The 27,941-nt window shown below is 43.9% G+C and overlaps 1 protein-coding gene across 1 annotated transcript; it reads left to right on the plus strand.

Annotated features, from left to right (window-relative positions):
• LOC8029182 (peptidyl-alpha-hydroxyglycine alpha-amidating lyase 2) lies at positions 1-26,860 on the plus strand. Its single transcript, XM_029966304.4, has 9 exons — positions 1-353; positions 3,594-3,629; positions 7,487-7,623; positions 12,100-12,213; positions 14,256-14,328; positions 20,245-20,452; positions 21,853-22,029; positions 24,354-24,460; positions 25,196-26,860. Exons 1-9 carry the CDS (start codon positions 219-221, stop codon positions 25,301-25,303), a joined length of 1,095 nt encoding a protein of 364 aa, XP_029822164.2. The 5' UTR covers positions 1-218; the 3' UTR covers positions 25,304-26,860.
• Positions 26,861-27,941: the final 1,081 nt, after the last annotated feature.

The following is a 27,941-nucleotide window of genomic DNA, read 5'->3' on the forward strand; positions in this document are numbered from 1 at the left end:
CGCGCAAGTTCGGAGAATGTGGAAAAAAATACATGCGCGCTGTGGAGAGACGACAGAAAGGAGGGGAGGGAGAAAAGAGACATTCGCGCATGCGTACTGCTCAGTCGCTCAGTTTAGGTTTCTCCCGTGTCTTCGTTTAGGCGAGCGGGCAGGCTTTCCCACAGTGCGCCCAGTGCGCCGCAGCTGTGTGCGACAAACCGTTGGACTCGCCGTCCGGGATGAATGCCAACTGGGCGATGTTGTTGTGGCAGCTGGCTGCCGTCGCCGCTGTGGTGGCCTCCGCGTTTCGGGATAGCCGACCCGGAGAGGAAAACAGACTCCTGGGGCGCTTGCAGAGTGACAGTCCGCGCGCGGTGAGTGCCGTCACCAGATGGCTGAACTCTTTACCAGATGGTGTACTCGTTTCTGTGTTTCTGTCACAAAGAGCTCTGCTGTCACATAGCAGTACTGTCTGCTCGTAGCTTCACGTGAACAGATGGGGCTTAGTACGCGTGGAAAGCCAGTGGAGCCAAGGTCGAAAATGAAGCCGCCTCATGTTTATTTCTAACTCATCTCCACCACTTGTAACACTTGTGGATTATGATCGATTTAAAATCGTAGGGTGGCGAAGGAATCCTGAGTTTTTTTTTACGTCAAAAATTGTTTGAGGAACTAGTTTAGGTCAATATGTGATACAGGAACAACAAAAAGAAATAGTATATTCTGAAAGGATATTCTAAATTCTTAGATATGCAGAGATAAAAGACTCTACATATTGCCTGGATATATGTGCCTGTATATATACGTATTTCCCCTCCAGAAATAGCTGTGCAGGTATTTCTGGAGGGGGGAGTCAGCATAAATGATCGATATTTCAGGCCCCCCCCCCCCCCCCCCCCCCACACACACACACACACACACACGCTTACATGCATACACACTTTTCCTGCATGCCTAAAAGTTTACACATGGGAAATTCAAGAGGGGGGTCAGGAAATCCGGACTCATTCTCTGAATCCGCCGCTACATAGATATGTGTATAATACCAGGATTCAGCAGTATACTAGCAATGCCCTAAATACTCAACTCTGAAAAGTATATCCGACCAGACTCCACTAATTAAAACACACACACACAAAAAAAAAGAACTGTTTCTTATTAGCGTATATGTGCTCTCAAGTTACAATTCGTTCTGTGATTCGGTTCTCTGCTCCTGCTCCTCATCCAAAATCCCCACTTGAAAAAAGAAAACTCCGTGGCAATCCTCTCTCGCTGTGACACACCTCTAAACCTGTGGCTTGTTGTCACCATTTAAGCCCTCCTGCCACAGGCTTGTTCTCGAGCGCTACCCGGACGTAAAAAGATTAGCAAAAGTTTCTTTAAGTGGTGCACTTATACTCATATTTCACGTGCATAGGTTTCTGGGAAAAAGCCATAAAAATCTCACTGTCTTTTTATGCACAGAAAAACGGAAGCAATTGAAACCGTTTGGCTGATGCTGGTACTCGAGAAATGATACCCCACACGTTCGGATCTGCTGGATCTGCTTTTGCATGGTCATCTCAAAGAATTTCTTTTAAGTTTTCGTTTTATGTTGCACCATCTCTGGGTTTGGGTTCAGTTTCCCTCCTGTGCAGAGGAGTGAACAGGATGTTTTTTTGGCTTCAATATTTTTTTCAAGGGACCTACACTTATGGACTTTGAGTATAATAATAATAATAATTAAGTTGCTTCAAGAATTACACAATGCTGGAGGCCTGTAGAGAAAGCTGTCACATTGGCAGCTTGACAAAGCAAAGGGATCCATACTGGGGATTTGATAACATAAATGACTTATAAAAAAAGTGAAGGTATAGTGTGTACTAGAAAAAGAAAATATGTATAATAATAATTGTATATGATGACTAAGAAAGCTATAGCTAGGGTTTCGGTGTTTATTTTTTATTTTTCTCAAAATCGGGGATATTTCTTTTTGGGGTTTAATTTTTTCTACAAATTCTGTGTTTTTTGTGTAAATTGGTTATGACTTAAACTTTTTCTGTGTACTCTCGTCCCCAGCCACCTAATAGGCGTATCCGGTATGGGCGACGAAAAAATAATCCAACGTTTCAACCTGCAAATTGTAAACAAATAAAGGGGAGGCAAAACGACAACGTGTGACGTTTACGCTTATATCCTAAATGCCTTCTATTGGCGTGGCAAAGGCAAAACAAAGTTTTCGCCCATACTGGAAGTGACGTCAATTCAAGATGGCAGCGCACTTGCAGAAAAGGTCTATAAAAAAAAACTAAACCCCTAAAAAAAATTTTTTTTTTTTTCGAGAAAAAGAAAATAAATTTAAAATGTGGAACCCTAGTTATAGCTTATGCAGAAAAAGAAACAGCTAAAAAATATTGAAACTCAAGAATTATGATTGCAAACTTTTGATCTGCATAGAATAAAATAATAGGTCTGCATAGGTAAGATGATAAATGCACCTCCTAAAAAATGAAAGACGTTTACAAATCTCCGTAATGCGAGATTAGAGCGCAGCTCTTGAGGAGGAGGGGAGGGCATGCCCCTCCTCCTCCTTCGTACTCTCCTCCATCCCTCCTCCTCCTTTCCTGCTCCTCCTTTCCTCCTCCTCTCCTCCTGCCGCTGTATTTGTTCATGGGTGATGCGACACAAAGTCATGACGTCATTTTCATGAGTCATTTTCCCCGTTAAATTTAGCATGGAAATTTTCTCACTAAATTTAGCGGGGAATATTTTCCGCTAAATTTGGCAGGTAAATTTTCCAATAAATTTAGTAAGGAAAATTTTCCGCTAAATTTAGTGGGAAAATTGTTCGCTAAATTTAGCAGAAAAAATTCCCCGCTAAACTGCAACAGTGTGACATGTTGGGCTAGTTGGTTGAGGTGAACATCTTGGGAAGAAACAGCGGCAAAGAAACTTATACAAAAGTAAAGAAACATACACAACAGGACAGCGCTGACCCCGCTAAATTTAGTGGGGAAATGTCCCATAATGCAATGCACGCAGTTACGTTGACGGCGACGCCGCTCAACCCGGAAACGGGCGCCTAAGAGCTGCTTTCTAAAACACCTGTGAGAAAAGGCTTATTGCATTTTGTTAATTAATTGGCTTATTTATAAGATTATTTTTATGCCAAATAGCTCAGAAACACCTTGTAGGTTGGCCGAAAATGTGTCCTGTGCGCTATATTTACAAATGAACTGTAGACATACTTTGATGTGCTGCCGAAGTGGCGATGTCTGCTTCTCAATATCGCTACAACCATATAACAAAATTTATATGTGTTCCAGTTTTCGGAAGTGTGTATTAGTTGCGTAGCCAGGAATCTGTTTCAAGGATGTTGGAGGCAGAGACAGCTGGGACGTTCATGACTGGGGTTGGGGTTGGCATATATATAGCACCAAGCCTCCCCTTCCAACTGCATTGGGGTGAAGGGACTGCGGCTGAAGTCCCATAAGCCCGCATGACTATGCCTCTGCTGGTCTGTAAGAATGAGCAATACACATTAATGCCGAATATGCCCCTGTTGGTCTGTAAGAATGAATGCATTAAGGCCAAGAGTACTCTAAAATCTCACTAAGATTTTTTCTCTTTTTCAGGACATTTTGCTTCGACATCTTATTCGAGCAAAACTGGTGAGATAACTCAACTTCCCTGCCTACTTCAGCACGAGACAATTGATGACGTTAGCTAGCACTTGTAGCTATTGATGGTGACTCCCATTGCTGTCAGGGGTACCCAGTTGTCACGGTGAACTTCACATTCAAGGGCGCTCCAACAATTTGTGTTATTGCACCTTTCATTTGATGCCATTGTATATATTTGTTTTAGGACCCCACGAGTCATACTTCAGCAGAGATGTAATGGGGTCGTAGGCATCGGTTTTCAAGGTTTCAGTATGGGAAACTAAAGAAGATTATTTTCCTCTCCCCATGTCATGTCACAGGTATTTCTGGTGAAACTATAAGAGCAGCATTTTAGATTCTGAAACACGTTTCTAGAGAAAAAAGACATCCACAATAGACTCTTTCTTTACCGCACCATAAGGCCATTGAACACGCGTAATCAATGAATTGCGCGCGCCGCCAAAATTTAATTTCTGTGCGCTGGAACAGGTTATGCCATCTCGGGGATAGCTGGAAAACTATAGTTTTGTTTCCGATGGGGTGTCTTTTTCCCGCGAGGCAGTGAATTGTCCGCAATAAATCACTGGCTCGGATCTAAACTTGTCAAAAAATGGCGTCATGCACGCGTCGGGTGCTTCCGGAAAAACGTCGTTAATCGTGTGATTCGGCTGCAGAATATTTGGATGACACAATCCGTGAGGAGTCAGAAAATGATGTCGCGCATTGTCTGCTTTTAGCTCTGACAGCGACAGCTCATCAAATCGACTTGGAACTTCAACAGCTGTTCGGAAGTAAGCCTCCTTTAAGCGTGTATATCGGTCCTGAGCCAATGCTCCCATTCTATGTATGTTGACAGTGCTTTATTTTGTTTGCTTAAGGTCTCGACGACCTACGGAGATAATGTTCTGCCGCTAGCTCAGCCTCGAGTGACGTTTTCGTCTAGACGAGAGTCAGAGGTGGATTTCGGCACTGCGCTTCGTGGTGGCTTGCAGAGATTCTTGAGGGCACTGGATATTTTCCTTCTGTTCTTCACCTCCGAGGTCCTCAAAAGATTGTGCCAAAACACGAATAAATGTCTTTGGATGCTCATGGTTTGGATAAACCAACATATGCTCGACCAGATGTACAAACCCTCTACAAAGGCCTGCATCCTTCATGGATGATGTCTAGGGCACAGTTTCCTTCACTACTCGGGATGCTGCACGTGTCTGACTTGGATGATGCGCGAGCATCAGGAGGCAAGCTCTGAAAGGTGTCTTGGCTGCTTCATCACGTAAGCCAAACGTCGACAAGGCACTTCCAACCCCATCGGGACACCTCCGTGGATGAAAGAATAGTTAAAAGCTTTCTCCAGAATCAAACAGTACCTCTGGGACAAAGAGACAAAGTGGGGCTATAAGCTTTAGGTGCTGGCTGACTCCCAAGCTGGAGCCACATTCCAATTTTTCATCTACACTGGCAAGTTTGAGAGGCCAGGACCGCACGGTTTGGTTTTTGACGTCGTCGGTGAGCTTTGCGCCTAGTACTTTGACCAAGGCTACGAAGCTTTCATGGACAACTTTTATACGTCTACGCACCTTTTTGCCCACATCCTTGACCGTAAATTATTGGCTTGTGGAACAATGCGTAAAGATCGTCGAGGCTTCCCAGCGGAGCTCAAAGGCACGAGGTGTGAGATACCAGCTCAACTGGGGGACACTAGTTGGCCACGTGACAAAAACATTCTCTACCTCCAGTGGAAGGACAGGCATGTCGTGAACATGATAAACACTATTTACACAGCCAACAAGCACGTTCCTGCCCTGCAGAATGAGAAGAGAGGATAGACGTGGACTAGAATTGTTAGGAAGCTCTGCGCTGATTCATGACTTCACTTCTGGCATGTTGGGCATAAACAAGTCTGACCAAATTATTGGGTCATACAATGCCCTAATGAAATATGTGAGAAGGCAGAAAGCCTTGTCTTTCCACTGCAGTGACATTGCCTGCGTAAACAGTTTTATTATTTTCTAAGCGCATCACAAAGAACACCCAAACATTCTGGAGCTGGTTCAAAGCACTAAGTTTGACCTCCTTCTCTTCTCAGTCTTTTGCGCTTCTAAAACCGTTGTCTAGAGCTGATCTAGCAGCTTTTTGGTCATGATGATGAGGAGGAAGTCCTCAACCCACCCCTGCCCCCAAAACACCTGTGCCACAAGCCTGAAAAAATTGAGAAGCGAAGAAACTGCAAGAAATGCTATGAAGAAACCAAGATTGAACACAAAGCGAATATGTTTTGCAGGGCATGCGAGGTGTAGCTTTGCTTTACGACTGCGTGCAACTGCTTCACGGAATGGCACAAGCACCACGAAGCCTAACTTGATGACGAAGCAAAAAAACAGTTTCAGATAGAGTGATCTAACTTCCAGAACTGGTAGCGGGTGTATGGGGCACATTTTGTATATTCTGAATTGTTTTTATTCATAGTAATCTTCAATGTAGCCGTGCATCAAAACTTTTTGTATGTTTTTTTAACGCAATTTTTAAGTTTAGGAATTAAAATTTACAGACTTCTGTATTTCATAACTTGGTACTTTATTTTCTTTTAAAGGGAAACTAATTGACTCTATTTCGAGTTCTTTGAGCGGTGACTGACTGCACCTGCTGCTGTAGTCAGGGGCGAAAAAGAGAATTGTCAGATACTTGATTTTTATGTACTTATTCGGGGTGGAAACAAGCCAGCACTCTAGAGGTTGACTCGCTGGCAGCCAAAGGGGTCAATAGATGCCTTAGGACAACTCTGAAAGGGGAAAAAAAATGCATGTAAGTGTGGGTATTGGAGCAAATACATTCCCTGTCAAACTTACTGAGTTCTGTCATGGACAAATTCGTTAGTTGTGCTTCTGCGTTTCGTCGACACTAAGAATGACGCTGCTAACTAATCATCTGCATGCTAGCATTTGGGGGAAGTCGCAGACGTCATTGGTCAACACGGCGGAACACGGTGCATTGGAAGTGAAAACACATTTTGTGAAACAACCCTATACCGCCCACGCATTGCAAGTGGTCCTGAAGTTGCAATGTCACTTTTATGAACTGTCGGGCAAGCTACAGCCAAAGGGCGTCTGCCGAATCCGCCCCTGCTGCTGCGCTGCTGCCAGTATTGCGGCAGTTAGCAGCACAACACTTCTTTGACGTCGCCGGGCGGAAGCAGAGGGACCACGAATGGGGACGCGGCAACGGCCAACATAGTGCAGCTGAGAAGTGATGTCGGCAGAAATTTTTTACAAGGGGAGTTTGTGTCTTCATAATAGGGGAGGGATCGGAGGGTTACTTTCAAAGTAATTCATTACAGTTATTTAAAAAAAAAGTAGCAAAGTTACCATTACAGTTACCACAATGAGTAACATGTTCTAGTTAGTTAGTTTAAGAAAGTAATATGGCATTACTTTTGAGTTCTTTTTCATAATGGGCATGTAGAGATACATGGGCTATACCCGGGCCGTGACTCGTGAGAAACCATGTATTCGCAAGTTGGCGCAAGGCAAACGGGACACTCAACATGTTGGAACATCATTTGGAAAGTGCTAGGATTAGATATCATACTTGTTCAATGACATATCATAGCCCTCAAGAAACTGTGAAAAGTAATTATGACAAGCAATGTTGCTTGCATCGTGTTACTTCAGAAAATGTTAAAAAAACAACTATAGTAAGTTTATGTTGTGTTACAGTTAGAAGTTACCTTAAACATAATGATGTTACAGTAACGCGTTGCTACCTAAGACTGCAGTGGTTTGGCTATAGAGCTGAGGGGAGGTTTCAACCCCAAAACCCCACCTCTGCCAATGCCACAGCAGCCAATGGAGTGGTTGACTCCTGCGCAGAGTCCTGTGGCCCAGGAAGATGAAGGGTGGCCTCCCCGGGAGGTCACGGGGGCACTGGGGCCGACCTCGGCTGTGGCCGTGGATAGCCGTGGGCTTGTCCATATTCTCCACCGGGGACCCGTCGTCTGGAACGCGAGGTATGTCATAACAGACGGGTTTCGTGTTGGTTTGGTGCGATATTGTGACTTCATCACTAGAGATGTATCGTTCGGTTTATCTATGTATTCTCTATATATACTATAACTAGGGTTCGGAGTTTTCGGTTTAAACCGATAAAAAACGATAAAAGTACGCCGAATCCATTTTCAGAAATTCGGTTTTAACCGAAAAGGGTCAGTTTGTAGGTTCGCCATTTTCGACTTAAATCAATAAAAACCAATAAAAGTACGTCGAATTCATTTTCTAAAATTCAGATGTAAAGGGATACTGAACCGAAATTTGGATTTCGCAAAGTAAGGCTGCAGAACTGTTGAACGGGACGCTGGGGACGCTACGAACTCCAAAACATCACTCGTACATCGATATCTCAAACGGATGGCCGTACTTTTGAAAAAGGGCACGATCAAGCGAGTTCTTTGACATAAGTGTCCTCCGGGAGAATTTGAGAATGAGAAGAAGCGGCCTCGCTTCTCTCCTCCTCGCTTCGGTTCACCAACTTGACGGGACGTAGCGAGGAGGAGAGAGAATGGGAATCGTGACGTGCCTTGTCTCGTCGGCCTCGTCGGCCGGGTTCAATCGCGCACTTCTTTTCCAAAAAATACGGCGATCCGTTAGAGATATCGCCGTATGAGTGATATTTTTTTGGTTTTGCAGCTTCCCACCTATCCGCCCGGCCTTGTTTAGTGAGCTCGAAATTTTGGTTCAGTATCCCTAAAAGGTCACTTTGACCTTCCAGTCATACCGTAGCGCCGTGGCGAAAAAGTGGAACGACAGTGCCGACCGAAACCTGTCTGAATGTATGGGATACACGGATGCCATCATGACGTTATGGTTTAATGTGCGCATCATCGATCTGAACTCAAAGTCTGAAATGCCCCATGACTTCCCCGTGTACGAGTCAGTTTTCAAACTCGTTGTAAGGAAGACTGGACGCACGCTCTGCATGTTGTGTTGTGCTTCAAAACGACGCACCGTGTCTCTTTTGGCGGTCACAACTGGTTAAATGGCAGATTTTCGCTCAGGCAGCGCTTCATCTCCTCAGCCCGCCAGTGTCCAGTATTAGCGTTGAGAGGGCATACTCGAAGCTGAGAGTCATATTAACAAAAAAAAAAAAGTGCGGATCAACAAAGAAATTTTGGGAAAGTACATGTGTGTGTATTATAATAAGATCACGTAATCCCGATGTACAGAAGGTAAAGTTCCATGTTTTGGGGGCATAGGGTTCATATCTGACTTGTTTGTACTTCCGTCTTTTTTTGGTTGTTTCTTTTACAGTTGCAAACATTTGCCAAATAAAGTGTCAATTTCTTTTTCAATGTATCTGTGCAGTTATTCTTTGAGTGATCACAAATATCAAAGCTACAAGGATCGTCTGATCCGGTGTCCGTTAGTGTTTATTTTAATCCACCGAAAGAAGCCGATAAACGTTTTGGGGCATAAATATACACCGAAAAAAACCGAAAATTGAATTTTAAAATAAACACCGAAAAAAGTACGCCGAATTTTGAAATAATAGAAACCGAAAACGCGGAACCCTAACTATAACCCTTTTTTGTTTATTTTGATGAACAACGATGATAGGGAATAGAATAGGTGCCGTGGACTAGCAACTGCACTTAAATTAGGATTGTCATCTCTATCTTTATACACAGGATGTTTTAAAGCGCTAGCCTTATATGCCCAACCATGCTCAAGGTCATCTCAAGGTCACATACTGTCCGTGGCTAAAGTGCAAGGTCGTGTAATCAAGGTCACATAAGTGCCGGTTGAACCTGTCATCCTAGAGGTCATCCTAGACGTCCTCAATGTGGTCCTTGAGGTCGTTCTTGACGTCGTCCTCTAGGACACTTTCCACTTTTCATTTTGTTTCTTGATAAACCTTGTGCGCTCATACAAAGGTTCGCACCCACATCGTTTGCAGTGCTCCGCAAGATGACCACCCGAATTATTGCGTATGGCAAGCTTGTGTTCGCGCACTCTTTCATCAAATCATCGGCCGGTCTGACCGATGTAAACTTGGCCGCAACTAGAAGGAATCTCATAAACCACCTTAGTCACGCATTCGGTGTATCTTGTTACATGCTTTTATGAGCACACTACAAACTTTAGTTTTGCCATCGCGGAGCATATCTTTGAAAGTTTGCACAGGGCTGAGAAGACTACGTTAACCCTGTGTCTAACAGCCATCTTTTTTAAATTGTAGGACACTTTGGTACAAATATGGTATCACCTGCACTGGCATCTTGTCTGTCTTTTCACGACTTTTGTCAACACCCTCTTGTTTAATTTTCTGTAGGAGCCTTTCACACACACTTGTCACTAAGCTCTTCGGGTAACCGCCCACGTCAAGCGTGCAACCTGCTGATCAAAGCTGACCAGCAGTCTATGCTGGCAACTTTTTGTAATGGCTGCGTGAAGGCAGGTGGATGCAATGCTTCGCTTTACGAGCTTTGAGTGGGCACTGCTAAAAGAAAGAAGGCCTTTCTTAGTTTGTGGATTATAATTCCAGCACAAATGATCCTTAGTAAAAAAGAGCTGTAAATCTAGAAACTGAATACTGCCATCATTAGGCATTTCCCAAGTGAAGTTCAGTCCGCCGGACAGTGACCTAGACAGATTAACAATGGCTGCCACATCATTTTCCATACAATTCGCTGTACATTCCCCCAAAATAACCAAAAAATCATCCACAAAGCGGAAGATCTTGACCACATTCATCCCGTCAAGATTCCTCGATATGCGCTTGTCCATGGCAGAAAGATAAATGTCACGCAAAACAGGTGCCACTGAAGAACCAATACAAATACCACTCTTTTGTACGTAGAACTGTTCATTAAAAACAACGGCCGTGGACTGCGAGTAAAATTCTAACAGCGCTATAAAATGGTCGCAGTTGACACCCATAGAATTCTGGAACTCCACTTCACCTGACTGCGTTATGCACTCACAAACAGCGATGTAAAATCGCATCATGGGGAACCGAGTAAAACAATTCTTCTACATCCACAGAAAAGGCTGTGGCCGCATTTTGCAATCCTGTTTTCAAATCTTGAACTAGTTCCCCGGAGCTTCGAACCAAAAAGGGATCATCAATGACTAAAGCACTTAGTTGACGCTGTAAGTACCTGCTGACCTGGATCTGCCAGGCACACTTTTCCAAGACAATGACTCGTAAGGGCCAGCTAGGCTTATGAGTCTTGCCGCTAAAGAATACCTCCAAAAAACCATTTTCTGCCTTGTTGACCGTCTTTCTTACTCCTTCAAGGTTCACGTCTTTGAGCAACCTCAGCGCAGCCGTCTTTTGCTTCTTCGGGAGAAATTCGACAGGCTTAATATTATAAGAATGATATCAGACTGTCAACTTCGACGGTGTTCATTTTATACTGCAATTATCCCAAGCCTCCGCCGTGCTTTTTACAGACCATCAAACATTTTAATCGCAGCTAATAATCTTTATCGTGACGTCCCACATATTAACCACGGTCGTCTCCGCGTGCTTTCTCATGCTGCTCTTGTTCAGTTGCTAGGGAGCGGTAGGGATTTTTCGCCCCTTCGATAAAAAACGTCACGAAGATAAACGGATCTATGGGTTTGTGGGAAAAGAAAACTTTGTGGCTATCTTTCTGCTTCTCCCCCCCACTATGTCATAACAGAAAGAATCTTTTTGTTTGACGAGTTTAGCCACCCAAGTGCGGACTATAGTTTGGAATATAAAATCTTGATTATGCCGACAAAGGCTGGTAAGCACAGAATGTGGATAGATTCCACTTATCGGTGTTCGTCTGCAGGGCCCATGGTAAAGGCTCTTCCGTTTCTTACATTCTCGATAAGCTCGCCTCTCTCTTCTTCCACTGTGGCCAAGAAGAGAGAGGCATCTAAATGGCACCGCCTGACTGCAATGCAAGTGTGTCCAAGATTCGCTCCCCATTTCTGACAAACACCGTGAGATGGCGCAGCATGACATGCCCACAAACTTTCAAGGCTGCAAGGCACGTGACCTTCGAACACAGTGCGAAAGGGTCTCTCTTCGCGTCACGAGCAAATGCCGTCTCTCGCTAGCTCAGTCGGTAAAGCACTTGGCTCATGATTTCAAGGGGTTGAGTTCAAATCCGGCCAGGGAACCGAAGTATTTTTATATGGTTTCCTATGGGCATAATGCTTTCGGTGTCGGCTTTTTGTTACAGCCAAATGTTGCACCCAAAATGTTACAGCCAAAAGTTACACCCAAAACATTACAGATCCCTATGAAAATCGGCCGATAAAACACATTCTGTGTTGATACGATAAATGTGGTTAAATATAGTCTGCACCCAGTGTATAGACCAGGCGCGGACTATAGTCCGGCAAATATGGTAGATGTGTCGCACAGACTTCCTTCGACAGTGCAATTGGGTAGTGGTAGAAGACGGAATTTGGGGCAGGCATGCTCACTGTGGCTTCCCTCCCACCCTCAGCTCCTTTGACCAGAACCACGTGTACCGGTACCAACAGAGCCCTATCAGTGAGCCTGCCATTGTGGTTCTCGACCCCAAGACCGGCCTCGTCGTCGGGCGCTGGGGCCAGAACATGCAAGTGCTCTTGTCTTTTCCTTTGTCACTACTACACCGGTGTATTTTTGCAGGACTTTGTCGCTTGACTAGGACACTTTTAGTGACTAGGTGGGGACAATTTTGGGGCGTCTATCATCTAGTGGGCCCTGCTAACGGGTTTTCTGACCCTGCCGGTTTGCACGGGTCTGTTTATTATTAGATGGTGCATCAAGGTTTTTGAAGCGTGTGCAATCGCGTGGCGCGAGAATTAAAAATAAAAGAAGTTCTGGTGGCTGCGTACCGCATTAAAAGGGCGTTTCAAGTTGCTCGCATAACGATGGCGAGAACCAGTCACCCTGACCTTTCTCCACCACCATTGTTTTGACAAAATACGAAGGCTACTGCAGCTCGCTGTTCGATATTTAAAAATATATATTTATGAGAATGCATCACATTTACGCTCTATGATGAATTTTATTTCCAACACGACCCACATCTTCACATTAATTGAAGAGCCACCCACATGTTGCATGCTGAAATTTTAAACTGGTGCATTCACTATCTGCTCACATCCGTGGAAATGTTGTAGCAAAACTATTACAAATAAATTAATGGCACAATAAAATTAATAATCCTGATTTTGATAGATGTCGGACGTAAGAGGCAACAATTATCTTTAGCATAACTCGCACCCTATAAGGTGTTTTGAGCATGCTGTCAACTTCGACGGCGATATTGTGCGAATATTTGATGCGAATATTGTGCGAATATTTGAATTTTTGAATACTAGTTTCAAATAATAAGCTATTCAATATTTGCTTTGAAATGAATAGTAGTATATTTTGCAATGTTGATTGCTGTAGGTTAGCCCTGTTGAGCGTGCTTCGTATTACGCACCGGTGCACTGCAGAAAAGCAAAATTCATGAAGCCTGGTTCTGGGGTGCGGCTTCTTTGCAGGGCTTGGTAAGAAGCCTCAACGGGGCTAATCAGCCGCAATCAACACTTTGAAAAATATTATTGTCCCAGCTGCGTGCTTAGGAAGAAAGCTCATTTTCAGAGGGGGAGGATGCACGCACATGCCTGATGTATTTAAAAAAGAAATAAAAACTTCACAAATGTGGATATATGCAGTTGCATCCAAATTTTCAAAATGAAACTGACATGCATGGCATGTTAAGCAGAGATGCTCTGACAAGCTATGTTAATCATATGTGATTAAACAAAGGATATTTGCATATAGCAAGAATATTTATAAATCCCTTTGATAAGGTGTAGCTGGACATCCCTACAGGTTAGTTTTTATGTCAAATGCATCATTTACCTGCTATCCTAATGTAGGCACTGGACTTTTGGAGGCCTCATCAATAAATATAGTTAGATTAAAAATTAACTTATTTTAAAAATAGACAAGGAGAAGCTTGGCAACAACGTTCATAAGTTCAGTTGGGTTCTGTTAAAGTACTATGTTGCAGTAGTGAAAGACCTAGAGAATTTTTTCAAAATTCGATTTGAAACTATTCGGCCAAAACCACTATTCGCTTTGAATTTGCTTCGAACTCAAAATCCACTATTTGCACATGTCTATTTAAGCGGTATTCACATGGGGGAGAAATCCGCAAAGGGTTGTGTATGACGTCGGCAGTGGGTGTCATTCCCTCGTCAGCTTCATCCTCGGTTTCTACACCTGACACCAAAACTTTTAATGCCAAAATATTATTAAGAGCCAAGTGATCACCGCCATACCAAAATATTTTGTACCGCCAAGCAGCCCTCCCTCTTTCCCTCCATCCGCTGCGGAGCGGACGGCACAGCGCTGTGCTGCAAAAGTTGGTATGACGTTTTCGTTGCGTCATGCGATTCTTCCTCGTGTGAATACCACTTTAGGAGCGCTCATATTAATGCACCATACAAGTTGAGTAGCCAAAGCAAAAGAGCCTTCTCTTCATACAAATTATGACAGTTGTAAAATATATTCAACCAGTTTAAGACATTGGCAAGACAATGCAAGTGCGTTGAGCACGGGTGCTTTTAACGTTTGTTAGTGTGTGGAGAAAGTACAGGTTTGATGTTCCCCCTGCAGGTTCTTTATGCCTCACGGATTGTACATTGATGGAGAGGACCACGTCTGGGTGACGGATGTTGCACTTCACCAGGTGACAAACTCATATCTTTAGTACTGAATTGGAATTGGTGCTTGGGAGTTTTTATCAACGAGCTTGTTGGCGCTGCTGCTGCTGTCCACTTCTCGCCGACGTAAGCTTCTGAAACTCAAGTGCTCAATCGTCTTATCCGAATGTTAGAAGTGAAAAAGGATTGTCCTTTTATGAACGAGACATTTCACTAAGGATTTCTCTTGAAGTCAAGGATGAGCACTTTGGTCCAGTGCTCAATATCTACTGACCAAACCATTCTTTAGAAGGGGTGTGCAAGAAGGCCAAAAATTGAACCTGGATATATTGAATTCAAAGGGGATCGTAGAATAGCTCGATATATCAATAATTTGATATACAAAAACATACTAAATTAAGCTTGAGTTATAATTTCCTGGCATCTCTGCTAATACCGAAGGTCGCGACAAGCGGGAGCTTACCTAATAGAGCATCCAAGAGCGGCTAAATACAGTAGAGCGTGGTTGTTGGAGACCGCTAACACTGCCGATGATAATAAAAAAACACGATAATAATAAAAAAAGTATTAATGAAAAACGGAAGAGTGAGATACATAAAAAAAATCTCTTGGTTCATAGAAAAAAGTAAAGCAAGCAAAAAAAAGAAAGCTCACTAAATTCAAACAACAAAAAAAGAAAAGCAAAAAAAAAATATGGGCAAAGCAATAACGGCAAGGCAAGATAAGGCATTCAAAGTGTGATTGCACAACCATTGTTGTCTTAAAGGGGCACTGACACATCAAAATCATATTTTATTTTACTATCCGAAACGATTGAAAACGATGCCTGGACATTACCCTCAAAATTTGAAACTTGGGAATTCCGTATTTCTGAATTAAAAAAAACAATTTCCAAATGCCGAATTTGAAGTTCCCGCGCGATCCGCGCCAGTGCAGTGAGTCAAATTTTGCGGTCTCCTGCGACTCGACTTTCTTTCAGACCTCCGCTCCACGCTGTGAAGCTAAGCGCCGTTGCTACCGCGACCCGAAGCGAGGAGGAGGCGAGCAGGCGGGATAGAAGGGAGCCGGTGCGGGGAAAAACCGGTTTCCTCCCCGACTCGCCGATAATCCTCTGCTCGAGCGGCTCGAGCGCCGCCAAGTTGTCCGAGGTTTCCGAGGGAGCATACAAATCCAGGAAGCGACATCACACCGAAATCTTATTTTCAGTATTTCAAAAAGAAAGGCCGTAGTGCGTTCATAATTGCGTTAAAAAACATGTTTTACGATTGCCGTTATTAAATGTTATAGAAAGGTCGCCTACAAAGCTTCTAAATTTCCTGATTTTTGACGTCACCGATCAAAAGAAGCAAGGAGGTGAGCGCGGGAAATATAAACGCCAAAAACAAAAAGGCGCGCGCGCGCGCGGGGAAGTTTTTTTTCGCGATGCGGTTTTTTTTGCGTGTCTATGACTACAACTTGCATCGTTTTAGACAATAAAAAAGAATACGACCTTTGGGGTGTCAGTGCCCCTTTAAGGCTCGACTTGCCAAAGACCTTTTTTTTGCCAATTTATTTTGGGGCTAGGGTGTCGCCCAGCATCAGCAGTGTTCGGGGAAAGGGCACATGCTACCGTTTGGACAGCAAACACTCCCTGCTCTCCCTATGTGTGCGCGCAGCATGCCCTTTCCCTTGCTTTTGCCATCCTCCACTTCTTTTTTTTTTTACAGTTCATTGTCTCTTTTATAATGTATGTTAGAGGTTCAACTGGCGCTAGTGTGCTGACGCAAATTGTAGCAGACAGCAACCAGGCAAACATTGACTTCTGGTAATGCATTTTTTATGGGAAAAAAGTGAGTGCATTTTCTCCCTGCGCTTGATTGTAAGAGCAAATATCCCGAATAATTCATAGATACTAGATGGCTTGGAACATCCCTCAGTCAGGCAGACGAAATATATTGGTCAGTTATGGCATTTTTCTTTCAAATTCATAGCCTTAAGAACGGTTCTAAAACGACTCCGGACATGTATTTATGTGCACTGTTGGACACTTTTAGCGCGAACATGACGTTGGCGCTTCTCAGTATGGGGAATATACGTTCTGAACGAACGAAGGACGTCTGGAAAACCAAGAGAGACTGCAAGAACTATTCAGTAACACTGGATCAGTGACTCCCTGTGCATATAGTATCAAAATAAATTAAAGGTTATGTAATATAGTCTGATTTTTAATAAGTAATGCTTTATTCTTTCTGCTCTGTGCGAAGATGTTGGTTCTATGTTCAAAACATCACCCGCACGCTCAAAATCTTTGAGAACAAGTGCCTGATAAAAGTGGCCCGGCCTAAGAAATAATAATGACACCTTTCATAGCCCACATATTTTATTCTTTATGTTTTGAATGTTTTTAACCACTCGTAAAGATGCAAGAAGGGGTCATTTTTATGTAATGACAGGACTGGCATATTAGCAACATATAAATGTCACCAGAATGCTGCCGAGCCTTCAACACATTCTATAATCCTTTCGATTGTTATTTTGCTTATAATCGTCGCTTATTTTTACATACCTGCTGCGGAACAGAGGTTGGGGCCTGAAATGGAGGGAAGTTAAACATTGTTCACTGATGAAAAATTTGCTAACTGTACACTTTTACAATGTTCATAGAAGTACATTTTATTCAGTACGACCCAAATAACAAAAGTGTTTCATGTTATTTCCCGGCGAAGAGACAAAATGCCTGTGCAATTTCCCATAGGAATGCACAGGAGTACCACAAAAGTAGACTGGTTGCTGTCTGTTTCAATTTGCCTTCGGGAAGTTGCATAGACAATAGCGCCGGTTGAACCTCTAGCGTACATTATAATACAGTCGGCAACAAAGTTTTCGGACGCCGATAATTCAGACTCGTTCGATATTTGGAATTTAAAGGAGGAACCGTGACCTACCCGATAGGAATAGTGCATATGCACGACCAATGTTTCAGACAGCTTGAAGTCCGAAAGTTAGATTTTTCGGATTGTCGCGAGCGATCAGCGGGAAATGCCACCGAGAAGCGGCCATTTTGGATTCTATGTTGGCTGCACATGGTTTGACATGGTTTGGCAGCACTACTTGAGTACTGCCAAGTCCTACCACTAGGTGACGCTGTATGACTTTTTTTTTTTTTTTCAATTGACTATTTTGACGTCCACTTTCAAAATAATTTTGAATATTATTTTGACGTATCGTGACACCGCTTCCTGAAGACGTGAAGTTATCTTCAAAAATATTTTGACGTCCCCCATCAAAGTATTTTTGTCATTATTTTGACACCTTTGGAGTTCGGACTGGGGAGCGATCGAAGGTGGCAGTCAAAAAAACATCATCTTGCTTGCAGGCAGCGTCGCGGTACATTTTCCGAAAACAAATGTCATGCAGTCGACTGCTGTTTTTATGATCTTTTAAGTGATGTGGAATGCAAAAACACATTCTCAAAGTACATCGGCTATCAGGCCGAAACTAATGTTTGCTTGGTTGTGCCAAACGTTATAGAATACGGCACCGCTGCTTTTCATGATTTATATAGACAAAGGAGCTGAATGCCGTGTCATAAAATTTGCACTTGATTGGAAAATCTCTGTACCTCGTACAACCGTGCCAGTACTTTTGTTTGTTTGCACCGGTCAAGAAACATCAAGGAGGCAATGTTTGCACTCACAACCTTTTATTTAATATCTTAATCGCTTACAACGAACTCGCAAAACCCTGTTAAAAACAGGGCGGGAGCCAGATACGAGGCGAGGCTGATGCCAATGAAGATGCGCTTGCACAATGTAAAGGCGCGAAAAACATGCCAAATTTCTGTGTTACATAGTGTACGCTCTTACATTTGTTATGTGTAGGGAAGACAGAGGAATATCCAGCTTGCCTTTGTTGTAAATTCAAAATTTTAATTGAGACGCGTGCCGAGATGCGAGATCGGAACACTCAGAACATCGCCACCGGGCGTGTCATGTCTGTAAGCCCCAAAGCCCCAAAAGCTTTTGGGAAGCCCCAAAAGAACCAATGCATTGGTTCTTTTGCGGCTTCCCAGCATCTGGTTCTTTTGGGGCTTCCCAGTGTCTGTACAAACTACCCCTCTTGTCTGTTGCCGGGGTCTTTTGTTATCTTGTTCCGTGGTTCTTATCTGCCGCGGTTGTGTGGCCTCAGGCAGCGTGTGTTTTCTTGCGAGTTTGTGGGCCTATTTAAAGAGGTCTTAATTCTGAAAAAACAAAAAGTCTTTAGCTTCGTTTGGAGTTTTGTGTCTGTCCGTTCCTCGTTTGTCCCCTTGCTGCAGGTTTACCATGACTATTTTGGCGTTTTACGGAACTGACGTCAAAGACGTCAAAATAATGTTTTAGATATTTTGACGGTGGACGTCGAAATAGTCACTGCCTTTTTTTTTTTCTCTAGCTGCGCCTCGATATCTTCATGATTGTTGTTACTATTTTGCTTTGTTCATTGGCCATTGCAGTCGTGGACTTGTGCCTCTCATCTCAATCTCGTCTCGGTGAATCGTGTTTTCGCACTGCACTGGCTTCTCATGCAAAAATCAGCCTACTGGCAGCTGGATCATGGAACTGGTCCCAGCTGAAAATGAGAAGGTCCAGCTAGATTCCAGCTGGACTCTCGTTTCCAGCTGGGACCAGTTCCATAATCCAGCTGCCAGTGGGCTGATTTTCGCCTGGGTTGGACGTCATTGCCCCCATTTGTTCTTCCGCCGCCACGATGTGTTGCTAAGAAGTGCAGAAAGTTCTTGACCATAACGCTAGAAAAAAGTCAATAGCTGCCAAACACAAATGGAGCCGTAACCTGGAACAAAGTGCGCAGGCGTAACTTGAAACAAGGCACTATTTACAGCTTTTTTAAGCCCACTTAGACATAATAAAGGCAGGTTTTTTAATCTGCTGATTTTTAGACTGCTCTATTATTTGGACGTTGAGTCTGGAAAATTGGTCGGCGACTGTAACCCTATGGTGGGGACGTCAGAACGCCGAGCTCTGCTTGGCTCTGATTTAAGGATAATGGGTAGACCTGAAAGCAAGCAGCCTTGATGTCTGCCCACTACCTTCAATCAGAGCCAATCGGAGTTTGACGTTCTGACGTCACCACAACTCCTGCAAAAGAAGCAGACAAACTTGCGCTCCACATGCTTCTCGCCGCCCACAAAAGGGTTAAGGGGAGACACTGCCCAGAAAAAAAAAAAGTTTTTTTTTGCAAAAAGGTTGATTTTGAAAAATGACATATTTACATCCACCAACATCTAGAGAGTATTCCCAAAAAGTTGTAATTAATTTACACTGCATAGTTAATTTTTTATAAATTATTTTCTGTCCACCAAAGCTAAAGAAAAGGTAGGGTTTGGAGCACTTTGAACACATTTTTCTCCGTTCCACTTTTTGGTATAAATTCCATTTTAAACAAGATAATGGCAAAACAGGGAAGGCTCATTCTTCCCTTGTCCTGACTGAAATTTAATAAGGAATGCGGCTATGGAACTTTTTTGTCACTTTACGGATGTCTTTTATAAAAAATGTTGACATTTTGTAGAAGATGCAGAAGACCAAAAAGTTGACCAATTTTGCAGAAGAGAAAATTTATAGAAATAAATTACCTTTTAGAAAAAACGTTCCATAGCCGCACCCTCTAGGCATTCTGCTACATATCTAGCAAATAAAAATCTGGAATATGGTGATAGTTTTCTAACGATAGATTAACTAAACAATGTAGGCGTGTTGCTGATAGAAGCTACTCTAGTTATACACATTTAGTTATACACCCTCTAGCATGACCACCAGCCTACCATGTAAATTTCATTAATTTTAAGACAAGGGTTCAAAAGTTGACCCCCCCCTAGGGGGTGTGTCCCCTTAAGTCGGACAGGGTATTGCACGCTCCTCGGCGTAGTGATATTTACGATGGAAACACATGCCCCTGTCATCCAGGTGTTCCGGTTCCCGCCCAACGGCACCAGCGCTGAGCTGGTGCTGGGCGAGGCGTTTGTGCCGGGCTCCGGTAGCGGTCACTTCTGCCAGCCCACCGACGTAGCGCTGCCCCCGTCGGGCCTGGTCTTTATCAGCGATGGCTACTGCAACAGCCGCATCGCCATCTTCACCCCCGAGGGGAAGCACGTCACCGACGTTGCCACCCGAGGTGGGCCAAATGCGCTTCCAGCATACAGTGGTCTGGGAAATCCACCTTTTCCAAATAGGTGCTGCCATCTGGGTGCACGGCTTGGTTTGAGATTGGATATCTAGTAGGGTTGTGTTGATATTCAAATTTTCTAATAATAGTTTATCATAATATGCTAAAGTGTTAATCAACAGCCGCAAAGCTCGATTTAACTGGTGTTCCTTCTGCACGGTGCACCAGCAGAAGGAAGGGCACTAAACGGTGCTAAAACGCCATGACCACACTATATGAGTACAATAATTCCTCGTTATAAGTACCGCAGAATACCTCTCGCATCCGCCCATTCCACACTAAGCGCCCATTCCCAAATTTGTAAGATCTGAGAAAATATGCACAGTTAAGGGGGGACACTGGCTAGAGGTTGAACTTTTGAACTACTCAAGTGATCGGAATGAAATTTGCAAAGGAGATTTAACTTCAGATATAGGCATAGTGTGCAAACTTTCAGCTCGCTAGGACAACTTTACATACCTGCATGAGAAGATGTGTCACTCTTTGTTAAGAAATCTATGATATGCAAATGAAGCTATTAAGCACCATTTTAACTGCTTGAGTATAAAGTGGAGGATGTGGGACTTCAGGCTATCTAGTTTTTATAACTCAAATGTAAATATTTCACGAAGAGTGATTATTTCAAAATATGAGATGCATATCTGGCCTATGTCAATATTTGAAAACATACGTTTTTATCAATGAGGACTTTAATGTAAAACAAACTAAAGTAGATAGCCCGATTCCCCAGTAAATTTCAGTTCCAAAACATCTTGATTGTGGTATCAGAATAATTTTACTTTCGAACAAAAGATTCCTTCGTATGAAGTTTGCAACAAAAAGTGGAACTGAGAAAAATTCATTCGAACTTTGAACTCCTTTACTTTGTTAGTGCCTCACAATGTGTTGAAATTATTCTATATCAACGTAACTATTTGGTGCTTGGTTATGAAATTTAGTGTAAGAGTGTATAGTTAGTTTCTGAACCGAAAACCTAAAAATTGAAAAATGAAAATGTTCAAAAAATTTTGAAACTCAGGCCCGTGTCCCCCCTTAAGTGACATGTAAAATTGATGACGGGACAGGCGCCCATTTTTTCGCGATTATCTCTAAATTTTTGAGTGGGCACTTGCCCGGTATTTTACGGTAAGTCGACAAGATGGCAAAAAAGTTTGATATACAGTTGCCGACCGATTTTTCAGACTTCGCAGGGACCGAAAAGACGTCCGAATAATAGAGGAAAGACTAAATTGCAGAAGTGTTCTGTTCAATATGAAAAGACTAAGGTAGGGAGCGTGAAACTTCCTATTTTATTTCCTGTTTTCCTTTTCTGATTTTTGAGCTAGCAACACTGGTGTCCGTCCTTCCAGACGGCCTTTGGATCCCGCACAGCCTGACCTATGTGCAGCGAGACAACACTGTGTGCGTGGCAGACCGGGAGAACCAGCGCGTGCTCTGCTTCTGGGCTGGCCTCGGCCCGGACTTTGGCTTCCTCCGCTCCAGCGTCACAGGCCAGCTGGGACGGGTGTATGCTGTTGCCTCCGTCGGTAAGCAAGCTGATCTGCCGCCAGGGGTCCAATGTTTGTCACGGAGCAAGCAAAGATGACATTCGTAGATGGTTGGTCCGCTCACCCGAGCGAAGAATGCAGTTCCTCTGCCACGAAGCATCATTCGCAGACAAAAAATAGAAAAAAAAAACAAAAAAAAACACCGCTTGTCGTCTGCTAATAGACCGGAGAAAAGGTTGCTTGTCTGCTACGAATTGAGAGCTGCGGTGACCGGGGATCGCACGCAGGCTGAAATTGTGATCGTCTGCTCTTTTATGTTGGAAGCCTGGCTGTATAGACGCTGAATGCTCCAGAAAGACAAGGAGTGGCAAATCCCGATAACCTTATTGACAACTTGTGCTTCGTTTACAAATCTCAAGCTGTTCTGCTGTACATAAGCTGACATTGACTGGTGGATGAGGGAGTACTGAAAACAAGCACATCAGAGGCTGCGAAACCTCTCGCTATTTGTATGTTGGCGAGACGTTCTCACCAATTGGATAGTGCACGATTGTGGACTCGCGAACGGGTCGAAAATGTGTCATTCATTGATTACTCGCAAGCTGTGGCACCACGTCCAATCAGCAGCTGGGAGCGCTCTGGCTTTTACATTGTCCGAAGCGAACCCCTGATGCGTCAGAGTTGTCGACAGCCTCGGATTGCGGCCGAGTAATCTGTCTACCCTAACGAAGTGTCATACATTTGTGAAAAAAGAAAAGCGTGTATTTTGGTACGCGTAAAGAAACTAGGCATCGCAGAAAGCTGGAACTCTGTCAGAATGTGATACTGGCAGTGGTGATAGAACGCAAAAGTCTGAAAACATGACATTACCAGGATCAAGAGAAGAGAATAACAAAATTCCTTTATGAACCGACGTCCACCAAGCCTAACATCGTCAAAACAAGAAACAATATTGTGGACACTTGTAGCATTTATATCAGTGAAAAACACTCGACAGCGAGAAAGGGAATTTTGTTTCTTTCTTGGACTTTTCAGACTTTTTCAGTGGAATTTTTTTACCAGATAAGTTCATTCATTAAGAAATAAATTTTTGCATTGTTTAAAGCGGGTTCGCATTGATGTGTACGCTGTGCATCTTGGAGACCCGAACACAAGTTTTGGCATATGAGCAGTTTTCAGCAAGTCTAGACTCGTACAGATGGAAACTAAAGGTATGAATTTTATCGTAGTTTTCAATCAAAAGGAATTACCATCTAGAAATGATACCTTGTCACCTTAATTATGCAATAATCCCACACACCCTCCCACCATATTAAGGAGAGAATCTTGCCAAACCTGTAGGTGAAAAAATGGGGAGGTTGGAGAGCTAACAGGCCCTTTTCAAAAGTATGCCCTATCTAGTGGTTGCCTTGCCAGTTATTACCGTATTTACTCACATAATGAACGCATCCCCCACAACGGGTACCAATATATGGACTTTTTTTTTTCCTTTGCGTAATGAAAGCTCCTCAACTTTTCGGCTCCGTGAGTCTCGAATTGCGCCCAACTTAGCTAGCCACCAAGCCCACCAAGTTAATTTTCTTTTGCCGCCAAGCGGTCAGGCCAAGTCAAGTCAAGCCAAGCCAAGCCACTCTCGTAATGGCTGCAAGTGCATAGTTGCATGTGGAAGTGATCAACCGTAAAACCGAGCGGCGTGCACACTTGACAAAGCTTGGGTCGAAGAATGTCCAGCCCCGGACATTATTTGCCATTTGGATGCACTGATGTTAACAAACACGCTGTCTGTGGTCTACTTTCTGACAGTGAAATTGTGAAAGTGGTTAGGCCTAAGAACGGTCGCATTGCTCTCCATGCTGACTGAGCTTCGTAGGGTGCTTTTCCTTCAGCCAAAGGCACCCCGAAAGCGCCCCAAAAAGGTTCGCAATCTATAAAGCATGGTTACTGTCGTGCGCTCCAACCAGCCGCAGATGCGCCTCCATCAGTGGAGACGTGCCACAATACCTTGCCGTGTCATATTGGCACCTAATATGACATTTGCATGAAGTGTGTAAATGCAGAAATTCAACTTGCGTAATGAATGCACCCCCAAAGATGTGTAAATTAAAAAAAAAAAGTGTGTTCATTACGCGAGTAAATACGGTAGAGTCCGCCGTTATTTTGGCACACGCATGGAGCAAGTATTGCACGTGCAAGCTGCATCAGCGTTCGGCGAGGGCTCCGATCCAACCTTACGCTACGTGCCGAGCAATGGTGAGCGCCAACGTTGCTCGATGGTCTTACGAAAAGGGTCTATTCAGACTGACAGACTCGCTGCTGGGATGGTCTACCCCATCGTTGCTGATGTCCCTCTCCCGTCGCGACAGGGAGCTACCTGTACGGCTTGCAGATTGACGACGGCACATCCGCTGCCTCCGGTTTCCGGGTGGAGCTCTACCCTGGCTCCCGGGTTCAGACCTTCTCTCCCAGACAGGTGAGCCAGCCCCCTCCCCACACCCGTGGGTCCAAACTGACAAATGCTAGATGGAAGGCCATAATGCCGAACGTTATACGTCATGATGTCGCCGGCCGTGATTGTGGCGGTGTCACGGCGGAGGTGGTGAATGTAGCAGACGCCCGGTCTGCTGCAGGTCACTCTCCAGCTTAACCTTCCGCCGAAGCTTCGGCAGCCAAGAGTCGAGACGCTGCGATGACAGTATATATACGCATTCTCTCATGCTTTTTGCCGGAACTTTTACGACCAACTGCGAGGATCGCAACATCCGACAGCGTGACACCTCATCTTCTGCGACGTCATTTGTTGCCACTTCAGGACCACTTTTGATGTGTGGACAGGAGGGAACGCTAAACACACCCGTCGAAGATATTCCAGGCAGCATAGCATCGGCGCTCGATCGAAAATTACGTTTGATAGGCCAACGTGGCACTTGTGTCCACTCCACCAGCTGCGCTGGCCCTCGCTAGACGAGGTATAAAATTCGAGGCTATGACTATGGTGCCTGGAACATGCCTTCGAGGCACTCAAATAACTTCAACTCGTCGCGGCAAAATGAATGTGCCTAATCTTTTGTCCGCTTTCTTTGTCCGTTTTTGTGTCACTCTCTTGCTTTCAATGTCGCGCTTACAATTTTCCGCATTCTGCTCTCATCTTTACCCCCTGGGTCAAAACGTGCGAGCGGCGGCGCCTAACAAAGAGCCTCGCTTGCAGCGCTTCATCCAGCCGCATGACCTGGCGGTCTCCGAGGACGGGCGCACCCTGTACGCGGTGGACGTCGATGCAGCCAACCGGAAGAAGGTGTACAAGTTCAGGATCTGAGACCCGGATACTGGAGCAAGTTGTGCTTGGCCGACTGCCGGCACAAACTTGTCCTAGCATCGTATCGCAATGTCCTCGACTCCTTTTCCCTACTCGTGCAGTATCAACCTTGACAGCTCTTTTTTTGGAAGATCGGGTTTCCACACTGTGTTGTTTAGATAATTTGTGTTAACAAATGGAGTTTAATTGGCTTCTGAGTCGTCCAAAAAGTCCCCGAAGAGGCCGGCGTTACGAAACTTTTATGTCGTATTCGCGCGACAGATCTTTCTCTGTAGAGAAAACTGAGTATATATGTATGTCATAAAGCTGCGAGGAGAAGGAGGAAGAAACGGTTCAGAAAACACGAGCAAGCATTCGTATGACAGAGTTGCGTTTAGTTGAGTCGGAGGTGTTCCTTTTCAAGAACCTTCCTGCAACCCTCACAGGCTCATCGATCAAGCGACAGGGCAAAAGAAAAGTACCCTGCAGCTCGATGCTGGCAATTGTAATCCTCCAAAAAGGAGGGGGACCGGTTGCTCCGATGGGCCTGCAAATATTCTATGGGTCGATTGTAAATTCTCTACCGCTTACTGCAGACCTGGTGGATTACCGAACGTATGTAATGCGGCGTATTCGACCTTAAAACTTAACGGCGTTCAATCCCCTCCTCGGAGAAAAAACTGTCGTGCGAATGCGCCATTACGCTTTTACGGCGGTATTTTCGTAAAGCCAGGTCTGAACAAAATCTTTCTATGTTTTGATTTCGTTATTTATTTACTTTTGTTACTTGTTTACTTTAGAGTTTATTAAGACATTTAAAAAGCAGCACCTTTTTTTTTTTTTTCTCTATTTACAGGTACTTATTTATTTCAGGTACCACAAGCGAGTGGGCCGTTACTCAAGGGAATATTGTACAAGTATACACTCGACATTTATTATTGCTGCTGTAATATTTCCCATGTTGAAGACGTTCTAGAAGCAGAAGTGTAAACTTGCCAAAGAATTCGCTTTTTTTTTTGTAGCTTTTATACATTGAAGGGACCCCGAAACGAAAGGCGGTAATGAAAAAGTGCTTGATCCGTTCCTGTCGCATGATATCCTTGGCTTTATAATTTGAGTGATCTGTTCAGTGCCACAAGTGGCCACTGGTAATAGTGGGGTACATATGATCACTTTTGCAATTTGTAGAAAATAATTTCATGTGGCATTTATATTATGACGATTTGGTTTGTTACTTTTATTTCTAAGTGTTTGGCTATTTGTGTCACAAGCTGGCGTTATCCAGATTCAAATCGTGAACAAAATACCCGTTATTGCAATCAACAGTATTGTGTTTTTGCAAAGGTGGAAGATGTGTTACCTGTTTTCTCAAAGCTTTGCTGAAAATCGCCGTTTATAATTATGAACAAGGTTGGTTACAATTTTAAGGCAGCTTCCTCTCGCATTTTGTTACATGTTGATCTGTTGGTAGTATATTTATATCTTGTTGGCTACTATGGTGACCTATTAGCGTCTAATCTCGATAACAAGATTAATATGTATTGACCCTCCTCAATAATAGAGCTTTACAACCACCTATCACCCTGCATGCAGCACTTGTCTTATCTCGTACCTTGATCACCCAACTATCTGAAAATTATTCGACAATCATACAAGATAAATGTCATCTCATTCTTTGTTCAGGACAACAAACAAAGCACTTGTGTCAATGAAATTCTGGCAAAGTTTTAGTATTAAAATTCTGATGGCTTTACCCTACAGCTCTTTGACTCGTTGATTTTGTGGGTACTGAAATACTTAAAAGCTCAACTGATTCCCGTAGCAAAAAAAAAAAAAAAAACACGTTGAATCCGTGAGTGACACCTTGCCATAAAGACTGTCCATTGTACGGTTCTGCAGTCCGATGTGCCAAAATGCTACATTTATCTGCAGTTAATTCCAAACTTGACAAACAATAGGAGCAAAAGCTTAGAAGGCGGCCCCGCTTAAAAGTTTTAACTGGGACTGGTTGGAATATCAATGTGTTTTAACTGGGAACTAGCTGGTCCTAATTGGGAATGAAGTGGTTCCAGCTGGGAGTCAATGGGGGACAATTGGGGTTCAAGTGGGACCAGCCGAGGGGTCAACTGGGACCATTCAAGAGCCAATTTGAGACTCCAGTGAAACAGACGGCACCTAGCGGAAAAACGCTGAACTGGCCGGAACGGGAGGCACTCACTTGATCGAATGACGTTTTAGCGAACGCCCACGTTTCATCGAATGACACTTTAGCGAATAGTCGGACGCCGCGAAGCGGCGTTTTCGGGTGGGCCAAGTGAGTTCATATTTTTGTAATGAGTTGCCGCAGACTGTCGCCGCGAAGCGGCGTAAAGCGCAGCGCGACGGATGGGTTAACGCGCGCCGCCGTTATTCGCTAAAACGACCATTCGCTCAAATGTCGCCGTTCGCTAAAATGTCATTCGCTCTTGTGATATGGACCCGGCCGGAACAGGTCCTTTCGCGATTTCAGCTCATTTCTTGTAGCTTCTGCAATTACATGCTGTCAGTGGTTTGCGTGATAGAAGAGTTGTCCCGGTGACTGCCGTAACGTAGTGTCGGCTTGTCCTCAGGTTGCCCTGCACGCAACCGCATCAACCAGACATTCCGCGTTTATCAGCGT

This window comes from Ixodes scapularis, unplaced genomic scaffold (assembly GCF_016920785.2).
Source record: "Ixodes scapularis isolate PalLabHiFi unplaced genomic scaffold, ASM1692078v2 PGA_scaffold11__112_contigs__length_91849675, whole genome shotgun sequence".
NCBI lineage: Eukaryota > Metazoa > Arthropoda > Arachnida > Ixodida > Ixodidae > Ixodes > Ixodes scapularis.

Excerpts from the sequence above, each read along its gene's own strand:
- LOC8029182 (XM_029966304.4), top strand. The coding sequence starts at position 219 with ATGAATGCCAACTGGGCGATGTTGTTGTGGCAGCTGGCTGCCGTCGCC. Across the intron at positions 354-3,593 it reads AGAGTGACAGTCCGCGCGCG|GACATTTTGCTTCGACATCT; the intron begins GTGAGTGCCGTC and ends TCTCTTTTTCAG. Across the intron at positions 24,461-25,195 it reads AGACCTTCTCTCCCAGACAG|CGCTTCATCCAGCCGCATGA; the intron begins GTGAGCCAGCCC and ends CCTCGCTTGCAG.